General features: G+C 36.5%; 1 protein-coding gene across 1 annotated transcript in view; it reads right to left on the reverse strand.

Moving 5' to 3' along the window:
- Nucleotides 1-456: 456 nt before the first annotated feature.
- Nucleotides 457-24,594, reverse strand: part of frem3 (Fras1 related extracellular matrix 3) — a 51,570-nt gene continuing 27,432 nt past the window's right edge. Inside the window, exons 7-24 of the mRNA XM_059328576.1 lie at nucleotides 21,283-21,432; nucleotides 20,989-21,198; nucleotides 20,041-20,238; nucleotides 19,784-19,948; nucleotides 13,389-13,571; nucleotides 11,911-12,041; nucleotides 10,037-10,195; nucleotides 9,043-9,346; nucleotides 8,823-8,954; nucleotides 7,689-8,020; nucleotides 6,019-6,211; nucleotides 5,825-5,929; nucleotides 4,573-4,700; nucleotides 4,346-4,480; nucleotides 3,400-3,526; nucleotides 3,096-3,283; nucleotides 2,462-2,608; nucleotides 457-1,026 (exon numbers count right to left, since the gene is read on the reverse strand). Coding sequence (XP_059184559.1) covers nucleotides 457-1,026; nucleotides 2,462-2,608; nucleotides 3,096-3,283; nucleotides 3,400-3,526; nucleotides 4,346-4,480; nucleotides 4,573-4,700; nucleotides 5,825-5,929; nucleotides 6,019-6,211; nucleotides 7,689-8,020; nucleotides 8,823-8,954; nucleotides 9,043-9,346; nucleotides 10,037-10,195; nucleotides 11,911-12,041; nucleotides 13,389-13,571; nucleotides 19,784-19,948; nucleotides 20,041-20,238; nucleotides 20,989-21,198; nucleotides 21,283-21,432 — 3,557 coding nt within the window. The remainder of the gene's footprint in view (nucleotides 1,027-2,461; nucleotides 2,609-3,095; nucleotides 3,284-3,399; nucleotides 3,527-4,345; nucleotides 4,481-4,572; nucleotides 4,701-5,824; nucleotides 5,930-6,018; nucleotides 6,212-7,688; nucleotides 8,021-8,822; nucleotides 8,955-9,042; nucleotides 9,347-10,036; nucleotides 10,196-11,910; nucleotides 12,042-13,388; nucleotides 13,572-19,783; nucleotides 19,949-20,040; nucleotides 20,239-20,988; nucleotides 21,199-21,282; nucleotides 21,433-24,594) is intronic.

Here is a 24,594-nt window from a genome sequence, read left to right on the forward strand (position 1 = left end):
CAGTAATAAAAAACTTGGTAATTATTTTTTTTAAAGGAGGAACATAAAAAAAATATTTTCTTTTATGAAATTTAAAACATTGCCTTTTATGCGTGAAAACAGTATTTTACTAAATTGGATAAAGCGGGATATTTTACAACTTTTACAACCAATCAGGTGAAGCAGGTGAGGGGTTTTCTTCGTACATCCATGATTAAAAAAAAAAAAAAAAAAAAAGGCAAAAACCTACAGTACATTACAGAAAGAGCTAACCATTATCAGAGATCAAGAAGCCTCCGAAAACTCTGGTGCGTTCTCTGCATGTAGGCCCCAGGCACTGACTTATTGTGCTGTCCGCAGGTCGTACTGGGCTCGATTCAGTGCTACAGGAGTTGGGCTTTGAAGGCACAATGGTGGAGGAGACTATCATAGTCTTTTTAATAGGGGGCAGGGGTTTGAGGTGGAGGGGGTCTACATCTAGACCTCAGAGTTGTCTGAGCTGCTCCACATGCCCGCTGGGCTGTGACTGTAGCCGCTGTAGGCAGAAGAAGAGGAGGTGGCGTACGGAGGGAACTGGGTCTTCTTTTCCCTCCTCTTGCGCCGCATCAGCAGAATGACAACGGTGGCGATGAGGCAGACGAGAAGGATCAGACCCGCGAGGCCCACTATCATGGGCAGGGTAGAGGTGTCGGCCAGTTCTCTGCCAGAGCTCTCCAGCAGGGGGCGCTCCAGGTGGGGTTCGCGGTTGGGGGACCAGGGTTGGCGCTGGCTGACCACCATGCGGTCTGCTCGGTCCAGAGCGATGTGCTGGATGTTGGTGCCCCGGTTGTTTTCGATACCGATGTCCTGGGCCACGCCAGTGTCGGAGAAAGCAGGGGCGGCACGGCGGTGCCGGTGGGGGGCCGCGTCGGAGGTCTCGGGCTGTTCGAAAGAGCTAATGCTGTGGTGCAGGTACTCCAAACTGCGCTTGCCAATGTTGCGGTTGGCGTTTTCTTTGGAGCGAACCATGTAAATAGTGTGGATGAACCATTCTCGACCGGCAGCCACCTGCAGAAGATAAAAAGAGTCCGTAGTGTTTAGGGCTGGGCGACATGGACCAAAAGCCATATCCCGATATATTTAGGCTGAATATCGATATATACAATATACAGTACAGGCCAAAAGTTTGGACACACACCTTCTCATTCAATGCGTTTTCTTTATTTTCATGACTATTTACATTGTAGATTCTCACTGAAGGCATCAAAACTATGAATGAACACATATGGAATTATGTACTTAACAAAAAAGTGTGAAATAACTGAAAACATGTCTTGTATTTTAGATTCCTCAAAGTAACCACCCTTTGCTTACTAGAATATAAGACATGTTTTCAGTTATTTCACACTTTTTTGTTAAGTACATAATTCCACATGTGTTCATTAATAGTTTTGATGAATCTACAATGTAAATAGTCATGAAAATAAAGGAAACTCATTGAATGAGAAGGTGTGTCCAAACTTTTGGCCTGTACTGTATATCCCGATATTTTTATCGCAAAGTGAGAGCAAATGTTCAGTCAAAGCCAAATATGACATGCCACAAGTAGTTTTATTTAAGTGAACATAAATACTGTATAACAACAGGAGTACCTTTTTTTTAATCAAAGCTCCATAAAGTGCACATTTAAATAAAAGAATATCTTAAATAAAAATAGCCTATGAAATAAAATAGGCCAGTCTTTTTCTGAAATATATTTATATGAGAAAAGAATAACAAACATTACAAAAGAACTAAATATGACAAACCCTAGTAAGAATTTGAACTATATCAATATACACTACCGGTCAAAAGTTTTAGAACACCCCAATTTTTCCAGGTTTTTTATTTATTTATTTGAAATTCAAGCAGTTCAAGTCAAATAAACAGCTTGAAAGGGTACAAAGGTAAGTGGTGAACTACCAGAGGTAAATAAAAAAAGGTAAGCTTAACCAAAACTGAAAAATAATGTACATTTCAAAATTATACAAGAAGGCCTTTTTCAGGGAACAAGAAATGGGTTAACAACTTAACTCTATGGAGTCTTGGGCTATTTTGTCCATTTTTGAATTCTTTTCATGTCTTTGTAAGTCATTTTGTGTCTTTTTTGGTCATTTTGTGTCTTTTTTTGGTCATTTTGTGTCCTTTTTTAGTCCTTTAGTCCAACATAAAATGTGATTTTTGAATCTTTTTTTTACTTTCAAAACGCTACCATGCTCAATGAATAATTTTAAATGTTGCAAATGTGCATTCATTTCAGAGTACACTGAGACATTAAACTGCATAATTTTCAATTAAATTCTGGAAAAGTTGGCGTGTTCTAAAACTTTTGACCGGTAGTGTATGCAATATGGTCTAATCCCATATCACATTTAAAAGTCTATCGATATATCGCCCAGACCTAGTAGTGTTAATAAATGGCTACTTGAGTTCATCTAAAGGGCTTGCGAAGCGTTATACAGACCTGGAAAAGTGGAGATGAAGAGAGTGTGAAGCCGTCTGATCCTGGCTGTCTGACCAAAGGTAAACCTCCTGGTGTGTCTTGAGCCAGTGTGGCCTTGAAAGGAACATCACCAAATGCTGAAGCTTGAGTCTCTGGCTGGGCCTTGTCCTGCAGAACAACACACACACAGATCAGAAATGACTTCATCTGGCTTCCACGACGCCTTAAACTATCGTCCTTGCGGAGTCATTTGCATCTTGTTTCAAATATTTTTATTGGGAAGCAGACAGTATATCAAAAATACATCCATCTCTGGTTTGTCCAATGCTTCATAATTTCATTATAAGTAACAAAGGTGTCCTACAAATAAGCAATAAATGAAAAACAATAAATGGGAGAAAAATATAAAAAGTATACAAAAATATGTAAACAAATACATATATTAAAATAAATGAATAAATAAATAATAACACCCTCCCTGACCCACCCCGTCCCGCCCACCCAGTACTACTCAATTTGTCCTACATCCTGTTTTAAGAAATTGGTTGCCACATCCTCTTGAAGTCTTCTAACCTACCACTAAGAGAGTAACGAATCCTTTCAAGGTGCAATGTTTCAGTCAGTGCCGTTAACCAAGGAGTCATTTGCATCTTACCAGGATCTTGAATCTGTACAGCAGAGAGGGAGCGTCTGCCAGGCAGCCGTACTCCTTGTTGGTGGGGTTGTACTTGGGAACGTAACCATCTGCTCCAGTGCAGAGGAAAACTTTCTCAATGCCGCAGGAGAAGGAGTCACCCAGATTCTGAACAGGATCCACCATCACACGACCGTAGATCGTGGAGCCTGAAGCAAAGAACATATGAAATGTTCAGTGGGACTGTAACATGGGGTTCTCAGAGGGTTAATGGTCCTCATTTGTAATATTTCCTTAAATCCACTAGGTGGCAGTGTTGTAGTACCATCTGAAAAAGCAGCATCAGTCCCTTCTCCAAAGCCCATGGAGCCGTCAGACAACCACAACTCCCTCTTGGACAGCAGGAACATCTGAGTGTTGAGGCTAAACTCTGCTGCAACTGGGTCACTCACCTGAAGCACAGAACAAGAGTTATTGGGTAACGCTTTATATTAAGGTCCTTGTAATAACCATTAATTAACAAGTAATAAGGCCCTTGTAAGTCCTTACAAGAAGCTTATTAACATTATTGTGTGTTTATAAGCTTATATAAGTTATATAATGGCATTATAATACAGCTAATAGCAGGCTATAAGAGATTTATTAGCACTAATAAGAAACTTGTTAACAGTTTGCAAATGCTAAAGAACATTAATAAAAGCCTCATGAGTATCTTATAATTGTTCATAATAGCATTACAAACACCCATGACCCACCCATTATGTCTTTGCCATGCCTTTATTAATCTTATTTTGTTTGCTTATTGATATTAAAATATACTTTATTGCTCATCTATTATAAGTTAACTATAAGTTAACTATGCTTTTTGCAACTACCGGATCTAAAGCGAGAACAATGCCTTATTACTTGTTAATTAATGGTTATTAAGGACCTTATTATAAATCGTTACCAGTTATTGAACACAGAACAGTCCCGCATACAACCCCAAATACAAATCTTGATAATGATTTTGGCTATTTTCAAGAAAACCATGGAAAATGTCTAGATATCAGCTCTTAAATTAAACTCTTAAGAAATATTTTTGTTGTTATCATTATATTTGTCCAAACAAATGTACCTTTAGTTGTACCAGGCATTAAAATGAACAAGAAATTGAGGAAAACAAGGGTGGTCTAATCATTTTTTCCATGACTGTATATTCTGAGTAGTGCTGCACAATTAATTAAATTGGAATATAGACTGCTGCAATATCCAATATCCTTAAGACTAACCTGCTGGAAGCGAATGTCCATGTCAAATGTAAGCGGCTCTCTTGGATGGCAGACAGGAGGGATGCTGAACTCTCCGTTTGGTGAGGCAATGCAGGCGACCAGCTTCACAGTGTAGGTTCCAGAGTAGTCTCGCACCTGGAGGTCACACACAAACAATGTTAAGAAACAATGTAAAGTTTATGATCATTAAACCGCAGCTGGTGAGTTCTGATCGTATCTCAACTCACAGCAAAGTCAGAGACAAAACTCCACTGCTGCATGGGCTGGTTGTAAGTAGGCTCAGTCCTGACCAGCGACAGAGTGAATGTCAGCCCGGGGTGGTCAGCACACATCACCATGGATGACACGCTGGTTCCTGAAAACAGACATGAAGACGGTCATAAATCTTTGGAGCTGCATTTCGTCCAAACTGGCTTCAACAGCGTCTCCCTTTTTTATTTTAAGAGTGACCTTCTGCATTGTTTGTGCCACTTGCTTCCTAACTGTAAACGCTGAAGGGGTCATTTTGACATTTGCTGAAATGACCTCTGGCACTTTCACACAGGAAGGACCCCCAATGTAGAACTCCAGAAATAGATGAAGAGAGGACGTCGGCCACAGGGTAATCCAATAGGAGGCCGCTGTATAGAGTGACCTCACTGGATGGGTTTAGACAAGCGGCAACCTCCGGAATTAAAAAAAATAAGTGAACATGGCCAAAAACAGAAGTTTTGGTCTATGGGAGTCAAATCGCCATAGACCAGGGGTGGGCAACCTGCGGCTCCGGAGCCACATGTGGCTCTTCAGGCCACCTACAGCGGCTCCCTGTGACTGTGACCAAGAAATTGGGTAACGCTATATAATAAGGTCCTTAATAACCATTAATTAACAAGTAATAAGGCATTGTTCTCGCTTTAGATCCAGTAGTTGCAAAAAACATAGTTAACTTATAGTTAATTTATAATAGATGAGCAATAAAGTATATTTTAATATCAAAGCAAACAAAATAAGATTAATAAAGGCATGGCAAAGACATAATGGGTGGCTCATGGGTGTTTGTAATGCCATTATTAACACTTATATAAGCTTATAAACACACAATAATGTTAATAAGCATCTTGTAAGGACTTACAAGGGCCTTATTACTTGTCAATTAATGGTTATTACAAGGACCTTAATATGAAGCGTTACCAAAATATATATTATATTATAATATATTATTATATCTTATAAGTCTCTATAGCAAATTATCTGTTCAAAATCTTACGGAGGTGGATTTTTATGTAATTAAATTATATGAAGGCTAAATTTTGCATAATTAAGCATGTGGCGAGTTCTGTCTGAGCTGATCTTTTTTTTAGCAACCAGGCTTCATTCAGCTCAGCCACACTCCTCCCATTTTTAATTGGTTGATAAACCTCTGGGTGACGACACAGAGACAATGTGCACGTTTTTTTTACAATCTATGGTTTCAGGCATGTGTGTGTGCCATCCTCGTACCTGCATGAGACATGACAAACTGTCCCCTGAAGCGGGCCTCTGTCTTGAAGTTGACTACCAGACGTCCCTCCTCATTGATACGCATGCTGGTCGGGTACATGGCACCTATGAGAACAGAGAACACGTTTCACAATGCTTCAGAAAATGGATCGTAGGCACCAGGACGGAGCAGCCGCGGTCTGACAAAAACATACCTTGTAACTCAGCTTCAGGTGGGCTGCCGATGCCGTCCTGCCACAGGATTGCTGTGTCATACACAAAGGTGAGTTTGAGCTCTGACTGCAGGTCGAAGTGCTGCCAGCCTCCCACAGCTACGGGAGAGTGGAAGACGTAGGACACAAACAGAGGGACGCGCAGGGTGACGTAGGACTGGACCAGGTTTAGCACCTAAAGAGACAAATCAGACATTGTCAAGGATGAAGTAGGATCCGTTTTTCACTTACAATTTTGGTTTCTAATGATTACTTCTTATAAGATAATGAGAATGAAACAATTGTCGTGCTGGAATATGTTAAATACAGTGTACCAAATTTATGAATATATGTTTAAGAGCTTTCAATAGGTAGTGGAAGTTAGTTTATTTTCTCTAAATATGTATAATTGTATTTAACTGTGATTTGATTTTATTTATTTATTTTACATTTTTAATAGTTTTCTAATTAAATCATTTTTAAAGTTTTAAAAAATTCACTGGGTTTGGCGGATGTAGGATCCGTTTTTCACTTACAATTTTGGTTTCTAATGATTACTTGTAATAAGATAATGAGGATTAAACAATTGTCGTGCTGGAATATGTTAAATACAGTGCACCAAAATTATGAATATGTGTTTAAGAGCTTTCAATAGGTTGTGGAAGTTATTTTTGTTTATTTTCTCTAAATATGCATAATTGTATTTAACTGTGATTTTGTTGTATTTATTTATTTTACATTTTTAATAGTTTTCTAATTTAATAATTTTTAAAGTTTTTTAAAAAATTCTCTGGGTTTTTTAAATATTTTTTATTTATTTAAAATGTATTTATTTATTTTAAAATAAGTAAATGCATGGTTTTTCCAAAGTCAATAATTGTGTGTTATAAGCTACAGTTCTTTCCTTCTATTTGGACTCTCCTTGTCAAGACAGTGTGTGAATGGTCAATTTGCAAGTCAAAGTTCAGAAAAGTTAAACTTGCAATAAAAAAAAAACCATTTGGTTTACTAAAACCCTTGGAGAGAATCAGCTGATCAATAAGGACCAGGTTTAGCACCTAAAGAGACAAATCAGACATTGTCAAGGATGAAGTAGGATCCGTTTTTCACTTACAATTTTGGTTTCTAATGATTACTTCTAATAAGATAATGAGGATTAAACAATTGTCGTGGTGGAATATGTTAAATACAGTGTACCAAAATTATGAATATGTGTTTAAGAGCTTTCAATAAGTTGTGGAAGTTATTTTTGTTTATTTTCTCTAAATATGCATAATTGTATTTAACTGTGATTTTATTTTATTTATTTATTTTACATTTTTAATAGTTTTCAAATGTAATAATTTTTAAAGTTCACTGTTTTTTTTAAATATATTTTTTATTTATTTAAAATGTATTATTTATTTTAAATTAAGTAAATGCATGGTGTTTCCAAAGTCAATGATTGTGTGTTATAAGCTACAATTGTTTCCTTCTATTCGGACTCTCCTTGTCAAGACAGTGTGATTGGTCAACTTGCAAGTCAAAGTTCAGAAAAGTTAAACTTGCAATAAAAATGACCATTTGGTTTATTAAAACCCTCGGAGAGAATCAGCTGATCAATAAATGCTGGTGTAACCAAGCCTTAAAAATGTTTAACTCTCTGTATCTTTCTTCCTGTGAGTATCTCCTACCTGTCCGTCCGTGCCGATGGAGCCTCCACAATCATTCAGCAGCTCCGACATGTCGTAGTAGCTGGTGAACTCCCAGAGGCAGGCCTCCAAGTTGAGGTTCCTGTAGAAGCGCAGAGAGTTGGTAGAACGCATGATCGGGCTGTACTGGTAGGGAGAAGTCTCGCCGATAATTTCAGGATTCTTTGTTGCGTCGGTGATGAATCCGTGGCCTGTTTGGATCTCATTGAAGTCCAGCAAGTTGGAGCAGCGATGGTTGCCCACACGTGTGCCGTCCGGGCTCAGGGTGAGCTCAAAGTTGGACAGAGATCTTGTAGAGATCACTGGTAACATGCCTGTTGAGAGTAAAAAACTTGTTGATTTTTCTGTCTAGATTACTAAACATTAAAGATATTAATGCTTGCAACTAGGGATGGGCTTTTTTGGAAGAAACCTGGCAACTTTATTATTTATAAGGAAATAATCAATCAATTAATCGATCAATCGCTAGATTTTTAAACATGTGTGTAAAAACATGCATACATGGGCAAAATAAAAGATATATATACAGTACTATGCAAAAGCCTGTTTTGATAATGGATGCTTTTATTTTGAAAGAACAAAAAGAGACTTGATCCTGTCGATCTTCAAACTAACTCAAAAGAGATTAAACTGTAAAGATAACGCCAAGGAGTTCAATGTTTTATGTTTTAACCCCTGATGAGGCATGAGGTTAGTTTTCACAGTAATCTTGCCTATTTAAATGTGTTTTTTTTGTTTAAATAAGTTTTGGATAATATAAAACTCATACTAATTCATGCTAGCAAGGTTTCATACAATAAGCTAGTATTGCTCAAATTAATACTCTTGAATTTTTTGTGTGTTTTATAATTGTTATTGCAACTTTCAGTTTACAAACTGGAGCTTTATCCAACTTGATTCTCAGCTCATTGGTTTATTCACGTATGGCAGCAGAATTGAATGCTCGGCCGTGTTTCAGTTCAGTGAGTACTGATACACAGTCATAGATAAAATTAGAATTGAAAAATAGACAGATCGATTAAAAATTCCATGTGATCGACCAAATTCTTAACAACCATTAACCAATCATCGATTAATTATTCCCCTCCCTACTTGCAACACACATGTACTGCTCACCATCCATGTGCGGCATGTTGACAGTCAGTTTAATGAGGTTGGGGAAGTCTGGGTCATCTGGACCAGTGTAGCGGATCTTAGCAGAGAAAGGTTCAGCTCCAACGGTGCCTTGAATACGAGGCTGACACATACCTGCACAGAGTTAGAAGTCAGTAAAACTTATTTAATTAACTCCATGTTAAATATACATTTGCAGCTCTCTCACCAGTCCTTCACTCACCCTCCTCCTTGCTGATGATAGCAATGGGACTGGACAGCTCCAGACCAGCATCTCCGTTGGCGTTAAAGGCCCTCGCAGCACACTGAACTCTTGAGCCGGCCTGGAAGTAGATCGAATCCAAAGTGATGGACTTGGTGTTGGTGAAGAAAGTATTAGTGTCCACCTCCCTCATCGGGCTGGTGACTCCATCCGACCCGGTCGGGGCGCTGACCAGCCAGCGGTACTGAGTCAGAGTGTCGTTGATGTTCTCCCCGGAGCAGATGGAACCGGTTTTATCAAAGTCGTGGTACTTCGGGTTGCAAGCCTGCAAGAGATGACAAGACAGATGGTAACAAGGTCAGCTAATGGTGGTCAGATGATGTTACCATGTCCAAAATCAAATGCCTTAAAGAGAACAGTTATTTATCGTGCTATCAGTTATTGGAATAATTGCCCACTGAATATACGTAAAACTGAATAGTAAAGAATCTTTTAATTATTACTTGAGAATGCACTATTTAAATTTGTGAGTAGTGAATTAACATATTTACTGTATGAAAGTGAGAATTAATGTAATAGATATGAATGTAATAACTTATTCAGAATGATTTCTGATGACGTACACTGAAAAAAGAAAATAGTTGAACCAAGTTAATTGAATTGTTTCATTTGGTAACACCTAAATGAATTAAGTTCTTTCAAATTAATTTAATAAGTTAGATTAACAAAATTGATTTTAAATTAATTTGAAAGAACTTAATTCATTTAGGTGTTACCAAATGAAACAATTCAATTAAGTTGGTTCTTTTTTCAGTGTATATAATAATGTCTACAATGTTTAATTGTTAAGTGATTTTTGTTTTGTCTTGTGGACCCCAGGAAGACTAGCTCGTCCCACTTTTGGTGACAGCTAATGGGGATCTTTTTAACAATAAACAATAAACAATAAACTGAAGAATGAAAGAGATCCAGAGGTGTGTGTGGCTCTCAAAAGCAGCCGAATCGTTGCACTCACCGTCACACACACAACAGGGTATCCGTTGGGCGGGTGGGGCTTGTCTTTGATTTTTACTGTGTCGTCGTACATGAGCAGCGAAACCACCTGGGGCACTGCAGGGAAGGTAACATCTGCCACGCTGTCCATCTCCTCAATGTACACAATGGCCTTGTTCATCTGGAGAGAGGAGGGAAAGCATCGTAAGCTGGTCGTCAACTTTAGACAGCAGGAGTGGAAGTCTCAAGTCTTTGCACTCAAGTTCAAAGTCCTAAACTTGTCATAATGTGCTCTTCACCAAATGGAATGCTGTTTTAACAACAGAGTAATAATATATTACATTTACAAAAATCGTGAAGGCTTTTTGAAATGTGCATTTATTTGTCTTTCCTGGTTCTCTTCTGCATCTTGACTGGATGTTGTCAGATTTGTTCAAGCAAAGTGGATCAAGGGGGGTTTTGAGTGGCAATATTATATCAATTTATGGCAGCCAAGTATCAATATTAGGCGCTCTGGCGACTGTCAGTATTTACGGAGTTTTTGTTTTTTTCCGGAGGCTGTAGCGGGCTCATTTTTAGGAATATACTGGAGATACTGGTCTCATGATATAAGGAATTTTAAGCACCATGTGCGTCAGGATATCACGTTGGGAAGTTGTCAAAATAACGCTGCAAAGTTAGGCTTTTTTTATGTTTTATTAAAAAAAATTCAGAGCAGTGAAGCTTAAAGTTGAGGAAAGTTTGAGAAAAAGCTGCAATTGTTGTTATTTGATATCAGTTCAGTTGAGTATGACTGAATATTTTGTTGGTCAGTCGGTGGGTTTGACTCTTATTGTGGAGAAATAAAAGATAGATAGATATTTTTTTGGCCATTTTTGGGCTTTATTGATCGGACAGAGTGAAGGGGGAGACAGAGGGGAAAACATGCGGGAAAGGGCTCCGAGTCAGATTCGAACCCAGGCCGCCCGCTCACGAGGACAATGCCTCTATGGTGCGCGCGCTACCAGGTGTGCCACCGGGAACACCCCGACAAAGCAACTCTTGATTGAATTAAATTTTGTTGACACAAAATGCATTTAAACAGTTAAATCGCAATATATCTCAAAATGCTTAAAATCGCAATAATATTGTCTCTTGACTCAAGTATCGGGATAAAACCATATCGTGGGGCCTATGGGGATTCACACCTCTAATATGCAGCCTTCTTCTTCTCTCTCTCTCAAATACACACACACACACACACACACACACACACACACACACACACACACACCTTGTACTCAATTACCTTGTAATTGCATGTCTGCAGCTCTAGCAGGGTTTGGGTGGTTGACTTATATAATTTTGTAGGATGGGTGAAGTGTACTGGCTCACACACACTAGACACCGATGCTTTTGTTTACATGTAAAATCACCCACTTGAGCATCCTGCATTTGTTTGATTCAGTTTGAAAAAAAAAAAAAAGCAAAGCTTCCATAACAACCTTCATTACACAAATAAACGTATTAATGCTCTGCGTAAGTATAACAAGCTTTCATCATTCCTCCAACAACTTGTTCAAATTTTGGTGCCTAACATTTGAAATCGTCACGTGAACGGTGCATGTCTGATGTCGAGTATATGGGTAGAATGTCGCAGTTCTGTTTATAGGTTTGTCTGCTGTTTGGCTCTGCTGGGACATTCCCCTCAGCATCTCATTCCAGAGGGAAAAGCTTTTTATAAGACTCTGTGGTTCAGGCGTGCTGACAGCAATGCCAGCTGCTGCCTGGCTATTTTTTAACGCAGGCTGACATGACAGGGGCGCATGCTCACGTGTGTAGATATGCGCCACTGTACGTGTGCAAATGTAGGTTTATATTTATTTGTGTGTATGTGCTGTGTAACCTTTGGGTCACCTGTATTTCAGCCACCATGTTGTCATCGGGCTTCATGTGGACAGTGAAGGCCTCTCTCATCTCTCTCTGACCGTCATACAGGATCTCAATCTCCACAAAGTGTTCCTTCTCACCCTCCTTGAACTCGACATCTAAAACAGAGACAGTGGAGTTAGCGTTGATCAAAAATGTAAATATTTCCAACGTTAATTCATAGGAAGAGGCACTCTGTAGCCGCTAAACCAGGTTCCTACAATAACTCATTTTTCTTTTACCACTTAAATAAACCCACCATCAAAGGATTTGAACATTTGAATACACACTGGTAACACTTTATATTAAGGTCCTTGTAATAACCATTAATTAACAAGTAATAAGGCCCTTGTAAGTCCTTACAAAATGCTTATTAACATTATTGTGTGTTTATAAGCGTATATAAGTGTTAATAATGGCATTACAAACACCCATGACCCACCCATTATGTCTTTGCCATGCCTTTATTAATCTTATTTTGTTTGCTTATTGATATTAAAATATACTTTATTGCTCATCTATTATAAGTTAACTATAAGTTAACTATGCTTTTTGCAACTACCGGATCTAAAGCGAGAACAATGCCTTATTACTTGTTAATTAATGGTTATTAAGGACCTTATTATAAAGCGTTACCTAAACACTTAATAAATGTTTAATTATATTAAATCACTTGAATGAATACTTAAATATGTCCTTATTTCCTCTACCTCATAGTATATTTTAAACCTTTTATTAATTGTTAATGTGCTGCTTAGAAATGCTTCATCTGGATCATTTTCTACAGCTATGTAAGTTATTATAATTTAGTGTATTCATTTTAAGAGACAGCGCAACAATCATAGAGCTTGAATCACATTATTTAATGTTGAATAAACTGAAAAGTCACTGTAGCCTGGATATAAACTATACAGTGGTGGAATGTAATTAAGTACATTAACTAAAGTACTGTACTTTACTTGACTATTTTCATTTTATTGAACTTTATACTTCTACTCCACTACATTTTGAGGCAAATATTGTACATTTTACTCCACTTCATTTAACTGACAGCTTCAGTTACTTTTGAGGTTGAGTTTCACATAAAAAACATAATACATTTAGTAGACATCTTTTAATTAAATAGTATATTAAGTAGTTAAAAATTAGCCCCATCTTTACACAATTAAAACGCTGCTTACATAAATGCATCAATACAAATAATTTGATGATATATTTGGAATATATTTACAATCTGAGAGGGGCCATTCTGCATTACAAGTTTAACTTTTGACACTTTAAGTACATTTTGATTCTGATACTTTTCAACTTTTACTAAAGTAAGTTTTTGAATTATGTAAGTTATTATAATTTAGTGTATTAATTTTAAGAGACAGCGCAACAATCATAGAACTTGAATCACATTATTTAATGTTGAATAAACTGAAATGAAGAGGTACTCTGTAGCCACTAAACCAGGTTCCTACCCTCTGACAGCGGGTTGTAGTCCTCTCCAGAGGTTGCAGAGCCATCCTTGGTGTGCACTCTCACCACTGAGACCTTTGAGGTATCTCCAACACGCAGGATTGGAATCTTCACTATAGCCAAGTTACCTTTGACCTGAGGTTCACGTACACTGTACTTGATCTCAGAGAAACGGATGATGGACTCTAGAGCAGGAAGAAAATAAGACTTGACATGAGTACAAACAAAGAAGTTTACAAGAACAGGAAAAGCAGACAACATTATAAAAATATTTGCTATTTTTGGCAATTCCATGTTTTCAGATGCAGCAAAATATTTAATTTAGTCCAATGCTGTAACGTTTCAATTTAAAGATGTAAATTCCAAATTTAGGAGTGCTATTTTTCTTTTCAGCAATAGTTGATAGCAGCAGCCTTTTCACAGTCATTAATTATTTTTTTTATGTTAATAAATGTGTAATACAGTTAATATGTGCAAGACATACTATCTACCTCTTCAATAACTTTGTAGCATTTTCATTGGTAATTTATTTATTAATATATTTATTATTAAATCAGATGTCCTTGTCCTTGTTTTAGCTCACTGTTCTAACATATTTTGAAATGTTTTACTCATGCTTGTTTTGTGTTATAATTGTTTTAACTATGCATCTTTTGCGGTGGTACTCTCAATTCCATTGTATGGGTGACTACATAATGGCAATAAAGTCGACTTGACATGACATGACATGACTTTACTTGACATGACATGACATGACTTTACTTGACATGACATGACATGACATGACTTTACTTGACATGACTTTACTTGACATGACTTTACCTGACATGACTTGACATGACTTTACTTGACATGACTTGACATGACATGACATGACATGACTTGACTTGACATGACTTGACATGACTTGACATGACATGACATGACATGACATGACATGACTTTACTTGACATGACATGACATGACATGACATGACATGACTTTACTTGACATGACATGACTTTACTTGACATGACTTTACTTGACATGCCTTTACCTGACATGACATGACTTTACTTGACATGACATGACATGACTTGACATGACATGACATGACATGACATGACTTGACATGACATGACATGACATGACTTTACTTGACATGACATGACATGACTTTACTTGACATGACTTTACTTGACATGACATGACTTTACTTGACATGACTTTACTTGACATGACATGACTTGACTTGACTTGACTTGACTTGACTTGACATGACATGACATGACTTGATTTGATTTGATTTGATATGATATGATATATTATATATGATTTGACATGACATGACATGACTTGACTTGATTTGATTTGATATGATATGATACGATATATGATTTGATATGATATGATTTGACTTGACTTGACTTGACTTGACTTGACATGACATGACATGACATGACTTGACTTGATTTGATTTGATTTGATATGATATGATATGATATGATTTGATATGATATGATATATGATATGATTTGATTTGTTTTGATTTGATTTGATATGATATGATATGATATGATTTGATTTGATTTGATTTGTTTTGATTTGTTTTGATTTGTTTTGATTTAATTTCAATAACTCTGTAGCATTTTCATTGGTCATTTATTTATTAATATATTTATTATTAAATCAGACGTCCTTGTCCTTGTTTTAGCTCACTGTTCTAACATATTTTGAAATGTTTTACTCATGCTTGTTTTGTGTTATAATTGTTTTAACTATGCATCTTTTTTGCGGTGGTACTCTCAATTCCATTGTATGGGTGACTACATAATGGCAATAAAGTCGACTTGACATGACGTGACGTGACTTGACTTGACTTGACTTGACTTGACTTGACTTGACATGACATGACATGACTTGACTTGACTTGACATACCATGACATGACTTGATTTGATGTGATATGATATGATATGATTTGATATATGATATGATATGACTTGACTTGACTTGACTTGACTTGACTTGACTTGACATGACTTGACTTGACTTGACTTGACTTGATATGATATGATATATGATATATGATTTGACATGACATGACATGACATGACATGACTTGACTTGATTTGATATGATATGATATATGATTTGATATGATATGATTTGACTTGACTTGACTTGACTTGACATGACATGACATGACTTGACTTGATTTGATTTGATTTGATATGATATGATTTGATATGATATGATATGATTTTATTTGTTTTGATTTGATTTGATATGATATGATATGGTATGATTTGATTTGATTTGATTTGATTTAATTTCAATAACTTTGTAGCATTTTCATCGGTCATTTATTTATTAATGTATTTATTATTAAATCAGACGTCCTTGTCCTTGTTTTAGCTCACTGTTCTAACATATTTTGAAATGTTTTACTCATGCTTGTTTTGTGTTATAATTGTTTTAACTATGCATCTTTTGCGGTGGTACTCTCAATTCCATTGTACGGGTGACTACACAATGGCAATAAAGTCGACTTGACATGACATGACATGACTTGACTTGACTTGACTTGACATGACATGACATGACATGACTTGACATGACTTGACATGACATGACATGACATGACATGACTTGACATGACATGACATGACATGACATGACATGACATGACATGACTTGACTTGACTTGACTTGACTTGACATGACATGACATGACTTGACTTGACTTGACATGACATGACATGACATGATTTGATATGATATGATATATTATATATGATTTGACATGACATGACTTGACTTGATTTGATATGATATGATACGATATATGATTTGATATGATATGATATGATTTGACTTGACATGACATGACATGACTTGACTTGATTTGATTTGATTTGATATGATATGATTTGATATGATATGATATATGATATGATTTGATTTGTTTTGATTTGATTTGATATGATATGATATGATATGATATGATTTGATTTGATTTGATTTGTTTTGATTTGTTTTGATTTAATTTCAATAACTTTGTAGCATTTTCATTGGTCATTTATTTATTAATATATTTATTATTAAATCAGACGTCCTTGTCCTTGTTTTAGCTCACTGTTCTAACATATTTTGAAATGTTTTACTCATGCTTGTTTTGTGTTATAATTGTTTTAACTATGCATCTTTTTTGCGGTGGTACTCTCAATTCCATTGTATGGGTGACTACAAAATGGCAATAAAGTCGACTTGACATGACGTGACGTGACGTGACTTGACTTGACTTGACTTGACTTGACTTGACATGACATGACATGACATGACATGACATGTCATGACTTGACTTGACATACCATGACATGACATGACTTGATTTGATGTGATATGATATGATATGATTTGATATGATATGATATGATATGATATGACTTGACTTGACTTGACTTGACATGACTTGACTTGATATGATATGATATATGATATATGATTTGACATGACATGACATGACATGACTTGACTTGATTTGATATGATATGATATATGATTTGATATGATATGATTTGACTTGACTTGACTTGACATGACATGACTTGACTTGATTTGATTTGATATGATATGATATGATTTGATATGATATGATATGATTTTATTTGTTTTGATTTTATTTGATATGATATGATATGGTATGATTTGATTTGATTTGATTTGATTTGTTTTGATTTGTTTTGATTTAATTTCAATAACTTTGTAGCATTTTCATTGGTCATTTATTTATTAATGTATTTATTATTAAATCAGACGTCCTTGTCCTTGTTTTAGCTCACTGTTCTAACATATTTTGAAATGTTTTACTCATGCTTGTTTTGTGTTATAATTGTTTTAACTATGCATCTTTTGCGGTGGTACTCTCAATTCCATTGTACGGGTGACTACATAATGGCAATAATGTCGACTTGACATGACATGACATGACATGACTTGACTTGACTTGACTTGACTTGACATGACTTGACATGACATGACATGACATGACATGACATGACATGACATGACTTGACATGACATGACATGACTTGACATGACTTGACATGACATGACATGACATGACTTGACATGACATGACATGACTTGACATGACATGACTTGACATGACATGACATGACTTGACATGACTTGACATGACTTGACATGACATGACTTGATTTGATTTGATTTGATATATGATTTGATATGATATGATATGATATGATATGATTATGATATGATATGATATGATTTGACTTGACTTGACTTGACTTGACTTGGCATGATATGATTTGATTTGATATGATATGATTTGACTTGACATGACATGACATGACATGACTTGACTTGACTTGATTTGATTTGATTTGATTTGATATATGATATGATTTGATATGATATATGATATGATTTGATTTGTTTTGATTTGATTTGATATATGATATGATATGATATGATATGATTTGATATGATATGATATGATTTGATATGATATGATATGATATGACTTGACTTGACTTGACTTGACTTGACATGACTTGACTTGACTTGATATGATATGATATATGATATATGATTTGACATGACATGACATGACATGACTTGACTTGATTTGATTTGATTTGATATGATATGATATGATATATAATTTGATATGATATGATTTGACTTGACTTGACTTGACTTGACATGACATGACATGACATGACTTGACTTGACTTGATTTGATTTGATTTGATTTGATATGATATGATTTGATATGATATGATATATGATATGATATGATTTTATTTGTTTTGATTTGATTTGATATGATATGGTATGATTTGATTTGATTTGTTTTGATTTAATTTCAATAACTTTGTAGCATTTTCATTGGTCATTTATTTATTAATATATTTTTTATTAAATCAGACGTCCTTGTCCTTGTTTTAGCTCACTGTTCTAACATATTTTGAAATGTTTTACTCATGCTTGTTTTGTGTTATAATTGTTTTAACTATGCATCTTTTGCGGTGGTACTCTCAATTCCATTGTATGGGTGACTACATAATGGCAATAAAGTCGACTTGACATGACATGACATGTCACTTGACTTGACTTGACTTGACTTGACATGACATGCCATGACATGACATGACATGCCATGACATGCCATGCCATGACTTGACATGACTTGACATGACATGCCATGCCATGACTTGACATGACTTGACATGACTTGACATGACATGACATGACATGACATGACATGACATGATATGATATGATATTATTTGATTTGATTTGATTTGATTTGATATGATTTGACTTGACTTGACTTGATTTGATTTGCTATGATATGATATATGATTTGACATGACATGACATGACTTGACTTGACTTGACTTGATTTGATTTGGTATGATATGATATATGATTTGATATGATATGATATGATATGATTTGACTAGATTTGACATGACATGACTTGACTTTACTTGATTTGATTTGATATGATATGATTTGATAAATGATATCTGATATGATTTGTTTTGTTTTGATTTGATTTGATATGATATGATATGATATGATATGATATGATTTGATTTGTTTTGATTTGTTTTGATTTAATTTCAATAACTTTGCAGCATTTTCATTGGTCATTTATTTATTAATATATTTATTATTAAATCAGACGTCCTTGTCCTTGTTTTAGCTCACTGTTCTAACATATTTTGAAATGTTTTACTCATGCTTGTTTTGTGTTATAATTGTTTGAACTATGCATCTTTTGCGGTGGTACTCTCAATTCCATTGTATGGGTGACTACATAATGGCAATAAAGTCGACTTGACTTGACATGACACGACACGACACGACACGACTTGACTTGACTTGACTTGACTTGACTTGACTTGACTTGACTTGACATGACATGACATGACATGACTTGATTTGATTTGATATATGATTTTATATGATATGATATGATTTGACTTGACTTGACTTGACTTGACTTGACTTGGCATGATATGATTTGATTTGATATGATATGATAGGATTTGGCTTGACTTGACATGACATGACATGACATGACTTGACTTGACTTGATTTGATATGATATATGATTTGATATGATATGATTTGACTTGACATGACATGACATGACATGACATGACATGACTTGACTTGACTTGATTTGATTTGATTTGATTTGATTTGATATGATATGATTTGATATGATATATGATATGATTTGATTTGTTTTGATTTGATTTGATTTCTTTTGATTTAATTTGATTGGATTTGATTTGATATGATTTGATATGATTTGATATGATATGATATGATATGATATGATATGATATGATATGATTTGATTTGTACGTACTGTCTTTGTCATCTGTGACCGTGACCAGCGCCTCCTTCTGCTCCCCGACAGACGCTCCGTATGGAGACTTGCTCTTGGGCGTTCCCAGGACGAGGCGGAACTCCTCCTCCTCCTCATGCACGGAGTCATCCATTAAGCTGACCACACACGGCTTCTCAGTTTCACCTGGAGAAAAAACGGTCAACATACTCAGATGAGTGCTGCAGGATGCAGAGGAACAGGGACAGTGAGGGAGGAGGAGCGGAGGGAGATCTCACCTGGCAGGAAAGTGATGATGGATGCGTCAGTGTTGGGTCTTTCGCTGTAATCCATCATGACCTGAGCAGAGCCTTGGCGAGTGTAACAGCGCACCGTGGACCTGAGGCTAATGTCTCCACTGCGGTACACTATGGCTGTTACCTCCCCGTCGGACTCATCCACCTTGTAGCTTCCTTCCTTAAACTGAACCTTCGGCACTGTAAAGACAGAAATCGACTTGTTACAAGAGAGTTTCACTTCGAATCTGAGTGATTATCTGTAACACAATAAGTAATCCCCTTTTACCACTTATAAACCCACCATCAAAGGATTTGAACATTTGTATACACACTTAATAAATGTTTAATTACATTAAATCACTTGAATGAATACTTAAATATGTCCTTATTTCCTCTACCTCATAATATATTTTAAACCTTTTATTAATTGTTAATGTGCTGCTTAGAAATGCTTCATTTGGATCATTTTCTACAGTTATGTAAGTTATTATAATTTAGTGTATTAATTTTAAAAGATAGCGCAACAATCGTAGAACTTGAATCACATTATTTACTGTTGAATAAACTGAAAAGTTATACATCTTTTAATTAAATAGTATATTAAGTAGTTAAAAATTAGCCCCATCTTTACACAACTAAAACGCTGCTTACATAAATGCATCAATACAAATAATTTAATAATACATTTGGAATATATTTACAATCTGAGAGGGGCCATTCTGCATAACAAATACTTCAACTTTTGACACTTTAAGTACATTTTGATTCTGATACTTTTCAGCTTTTATTAAAGTAAGTTTTGAATGCAGGACTGTTTTCTGTTTTCTTTCTTTTTACTTTTTCTGGAGTCATTTCACAGTGTGATTATTGTACTTTTAAGGGATCAGAATGTTTTTCCACCACTGATACTATACATAATTAGGTTTTATATGTTTGCTTGACCCTCACCGTCGGTGGTTGTATCATTGATGGTGATGGTGGTCTTGCTCGGTTCTCCCAGCACGGCGTTCATTGGCATCCGTAACACAAGGTCAAAGGTCTCAGGCCCCTCCAGCTCCGGCTGACCCAGATCGTCCAGAATTGTCACTCTGAACGTCTGCATGGTCACTCCGGGAGCAAAGTCCAGGTTGCGACTGATGCCGACGTAGTCCAGTCCAGCTGCCGGTTAGAGAGAAGTTCATGAACTAACACTGTGATGAAAAAAATCCTGATTAAATGCTATTGATTCAGTGCTGATTTTACCTTCTGCAGAGACAGGATCACTCTTCCTGGAGCGCACGGTGACAGTAGCCGTCTTGGACAGGTCGGTCCCTGTCCTCCAGACCTTCACCTCAACATAGCCCGAACTCTCATCCACGACATACTCAGGCTCCCCAAAATACAGAGAGGGCTCTGTGGGATTTGGGAGGAATGTACAACAGATACATTTTTAAGACACCATGCCATTTTTCCCAAGGACACACTGTAAAAAATGTTTGTAGAAATTACAGTAAAACACTGTCAAATTGCATCAGGAATGGGGCGTAAAATTAAAAATTGTGTATCACCATAGTAGGCCCTTTTAATTACCGTAAATCAAGGAATCGCACAATTTTTACATTTACTGTCATGAACTGTAGGAAACGCACAGTTTTGCTGTAAAAATATAACATTTTCATGTAAAGTTAATGGAGATTTGCCATGATGTGTGAATGAATGACACAATTACCTTAAAAAAAACGAGAATATTCAGTCTAAATTAGTTTTTGCTGATATTTAAATTTACAGTAGAAAACTCACTCACTGTATTTTTTACGGTGAAGTTCTGGCAACCACAGCTGCCGGTAATTTACCGTAAATTTAACAGATTATTTTTTTACAGTGCAGAACTTCTTAAAAACAAAATAAAAATCTACAACATTTTGTTATATTATTGCATTTTCATCAGTTCTGCTGTTTGTCAGAACACAGTTTTCCTTACAAAGAACATAAGCTTTTAATCGAGCCAGGTTCAGGGACAAATTGGCATGAATACCTGAGCAAACTCTCTAATTTGTGACTCAGCACAGGAAGAGAGCTGTCATCCCTCTTATCCTGTTCTCCTCCGACCTTCCTCCCTCCCCCACTTCTCTAAATCCAGACAGCTCTGTCTGAACTCAGTGCCAAAGGGCCGAGGATACACCTGAAGAAGACGGCGTGTGCTTGTGTGTGTGCACAAACGAAGGGATGTTCCCAGTCTGTGATGATAGAGCAGCTGATAAGCAGTTTGGCAAAGGGTTTGGCAGAGACAGAGAGGCAACCGTCCACTTTGCAAAGGCAGAGGGCAAGAATTCAGAGTCCTGGAACAAACTGTCAATTCATCTCTCCTCACTTCTGTATAAAGTGTGTTTTCATCACATTCAGTCCAGCCAGATCTCTAAGAGATCAACTGATAGGGGTGCAAACTCAGGCCTTAAGCTTTTTTGTACTATAAACTGAGGAAATCAGAGAGAAAGGGTAGAGACATTTTCAAATTATAGTACCAATTTCAAATAGGCAGCCTTTTCAAAAGATTTGTAAATATTAATTATTAAAAGAAACTAATGTCTTCATTTATTCAAGATTAGCTATAAACCATCAATAAGAACAACATTTGAGTGGCCAGGTTTTTACAAATCTCTTTGTTTTAGGTGATAATGCGGAATTAAAAGTTGGTAATCTATCTATTATTACTCTGATAAAACACCCAAAAAGTGAGTCATGGAAAAGCCAGAGACATCCCATGGGTAGAAACGAATGAAATGCGGTGGTATAGTACCTTGAAAAACAAAACACTGGCATATTTTTCTGACTTTTTTCTCAAAATCTGCTACTTTTTTCACGTAGATTTGCCTATTTCCATCTTGTAAATCTGCTACTTTTTTCTCGCTGATTTGCAAATTTCAATCTCGTAAATGTATGACTTTTTTTCACATAGATTTGCCACTTTAATCTAAAAAAATTTGACTTTTTCCCTGAAATACTACCCCCCTTCCCCAGGTATGTATTTTTATTTATTTTTTCATACTTGGCCCTAATATGCTGCGTAGTGTGTGCAATAATCCATCCACATTAATCAAAGCACCAAACAAAAAAAGACTCATAACAACACTAAAAAAACAAGAAAAAAACATATATATTTCATGGTGCCTGTTTAAAAGTTCTGTTAAAATGTTTGATGGGTGACAACACATCTGGTTTTACAGTAAAGTTACTCTCAGTTATTGATGTTTGAGCAGAATTGGCAGATCTGTGGTTTATGCAGAATTTGACGGATGCTGCAACTGATGCTGAATGAAAGATTTCTGGCATGCTTTCAATGCCTCTCAGCCTCCGAGGCAGCTATTTAGTACCAGGGGAGGAAGAGAGAGAGGGGGGGCCGTATGGTGGACTGAGTGCCAACATGGCAACCTTAAATATCAGTGGGAGGAAGAGCCAGACAAATACAGTAACAATGGAGGCACGGTGTTGGCGAGAGTCCAAACCACAAGTTTACTTAGAGAGGCAGATGGTTTTACACACACACACACACACACACACACACACACACACACACACACACACACACACACACACACACACACAACCAGATTTATGATGGGGTGTTACTTCAAGGACCCACCAAGAAGTAGAACCACAATAGAGGTTTACACTGAGGAGTCTTCTCTTGTCTCTTCACATGTCTGGGAATGCATGCTGATTATTTATACATAAAGGTCAATTGTACTCTTGCTCCAAATTGGTTGGGAGGGCTGCTTTCTCCACGAGCACGTCAGTCTCTACGACAAGAACATCCAGGAAATTAGCCTCGCTGAACGGCTGGTAAAATATAGAGGAGAAATGTGAGGAAGACAAATTGATGCTGGTGTTTCTGGTCGCAAAGAAACACACAAAAAGGAGGATTTTAAGAATTTGGGGGAGCTACAATTTGTCAAAATTGTTAAGACATTTTCTTCTTCAATGACATGTTTATGATTTGAAGCTTCTAAAAACATTCCTTCTCAAGTTGAGAGTCTAAAACAGAAAGAGGCAACGCAACAGGGTGAAGAGTAAAAACATGCCAGTCATTTGGATTCCCTGCACAATAGTCCCTCTCTCTCTGCACCACCTGCCTTTTGGTCCCGGCAGACAAAGGGGTGCCCTCTGTTTCCCCTGAGCTCCCCTGAATGCCAATGAGGACTAAGGAAGGGGGTTGCTCGAGGAGCACGGTGATGTTTAAAGCCCTTTTATCTGTCTGACAGGCTATAGTGTAGCATAACATCCACCGAGGCCGCCATTCTCCCTCTCAACACCTGTCCATTGTTATCTTGTTTCTAACACTGGGACCGACAGGCCCAGTTCAGTGGATAAATGAAGCAGAGTGTGTAAACAAAGCAGTTAGACCCAGTAATGGATCTGGATATACTGTAAAGCCATTTAAGCAAGTACAGTATCCCGGGCTTTTGCTCTGGCGGCTGTGGTCATCGTGCTGCCGGTGCACCTTTGGTGGATTAATGATGTGCAGACACCAAAATGATAAAATAGAGCATCAAAGGAGCGACGAGCAACAGGATCACC

This window comes from Centropristis striata, chromosome 1 (assembly GCF_030273125.1).
Source record: "Centropristis striata isolate RG_2023a ecotype Rhode Island chromosome 1, C.striata_1.0, whole genome shotgun sequence".
Classification (NCBI taxonomy): Eukaryota; Metazoa; Chordata; class Actinopteri; order Perciformes; family Serranidae; genus Centropristis; species Centropristis striata.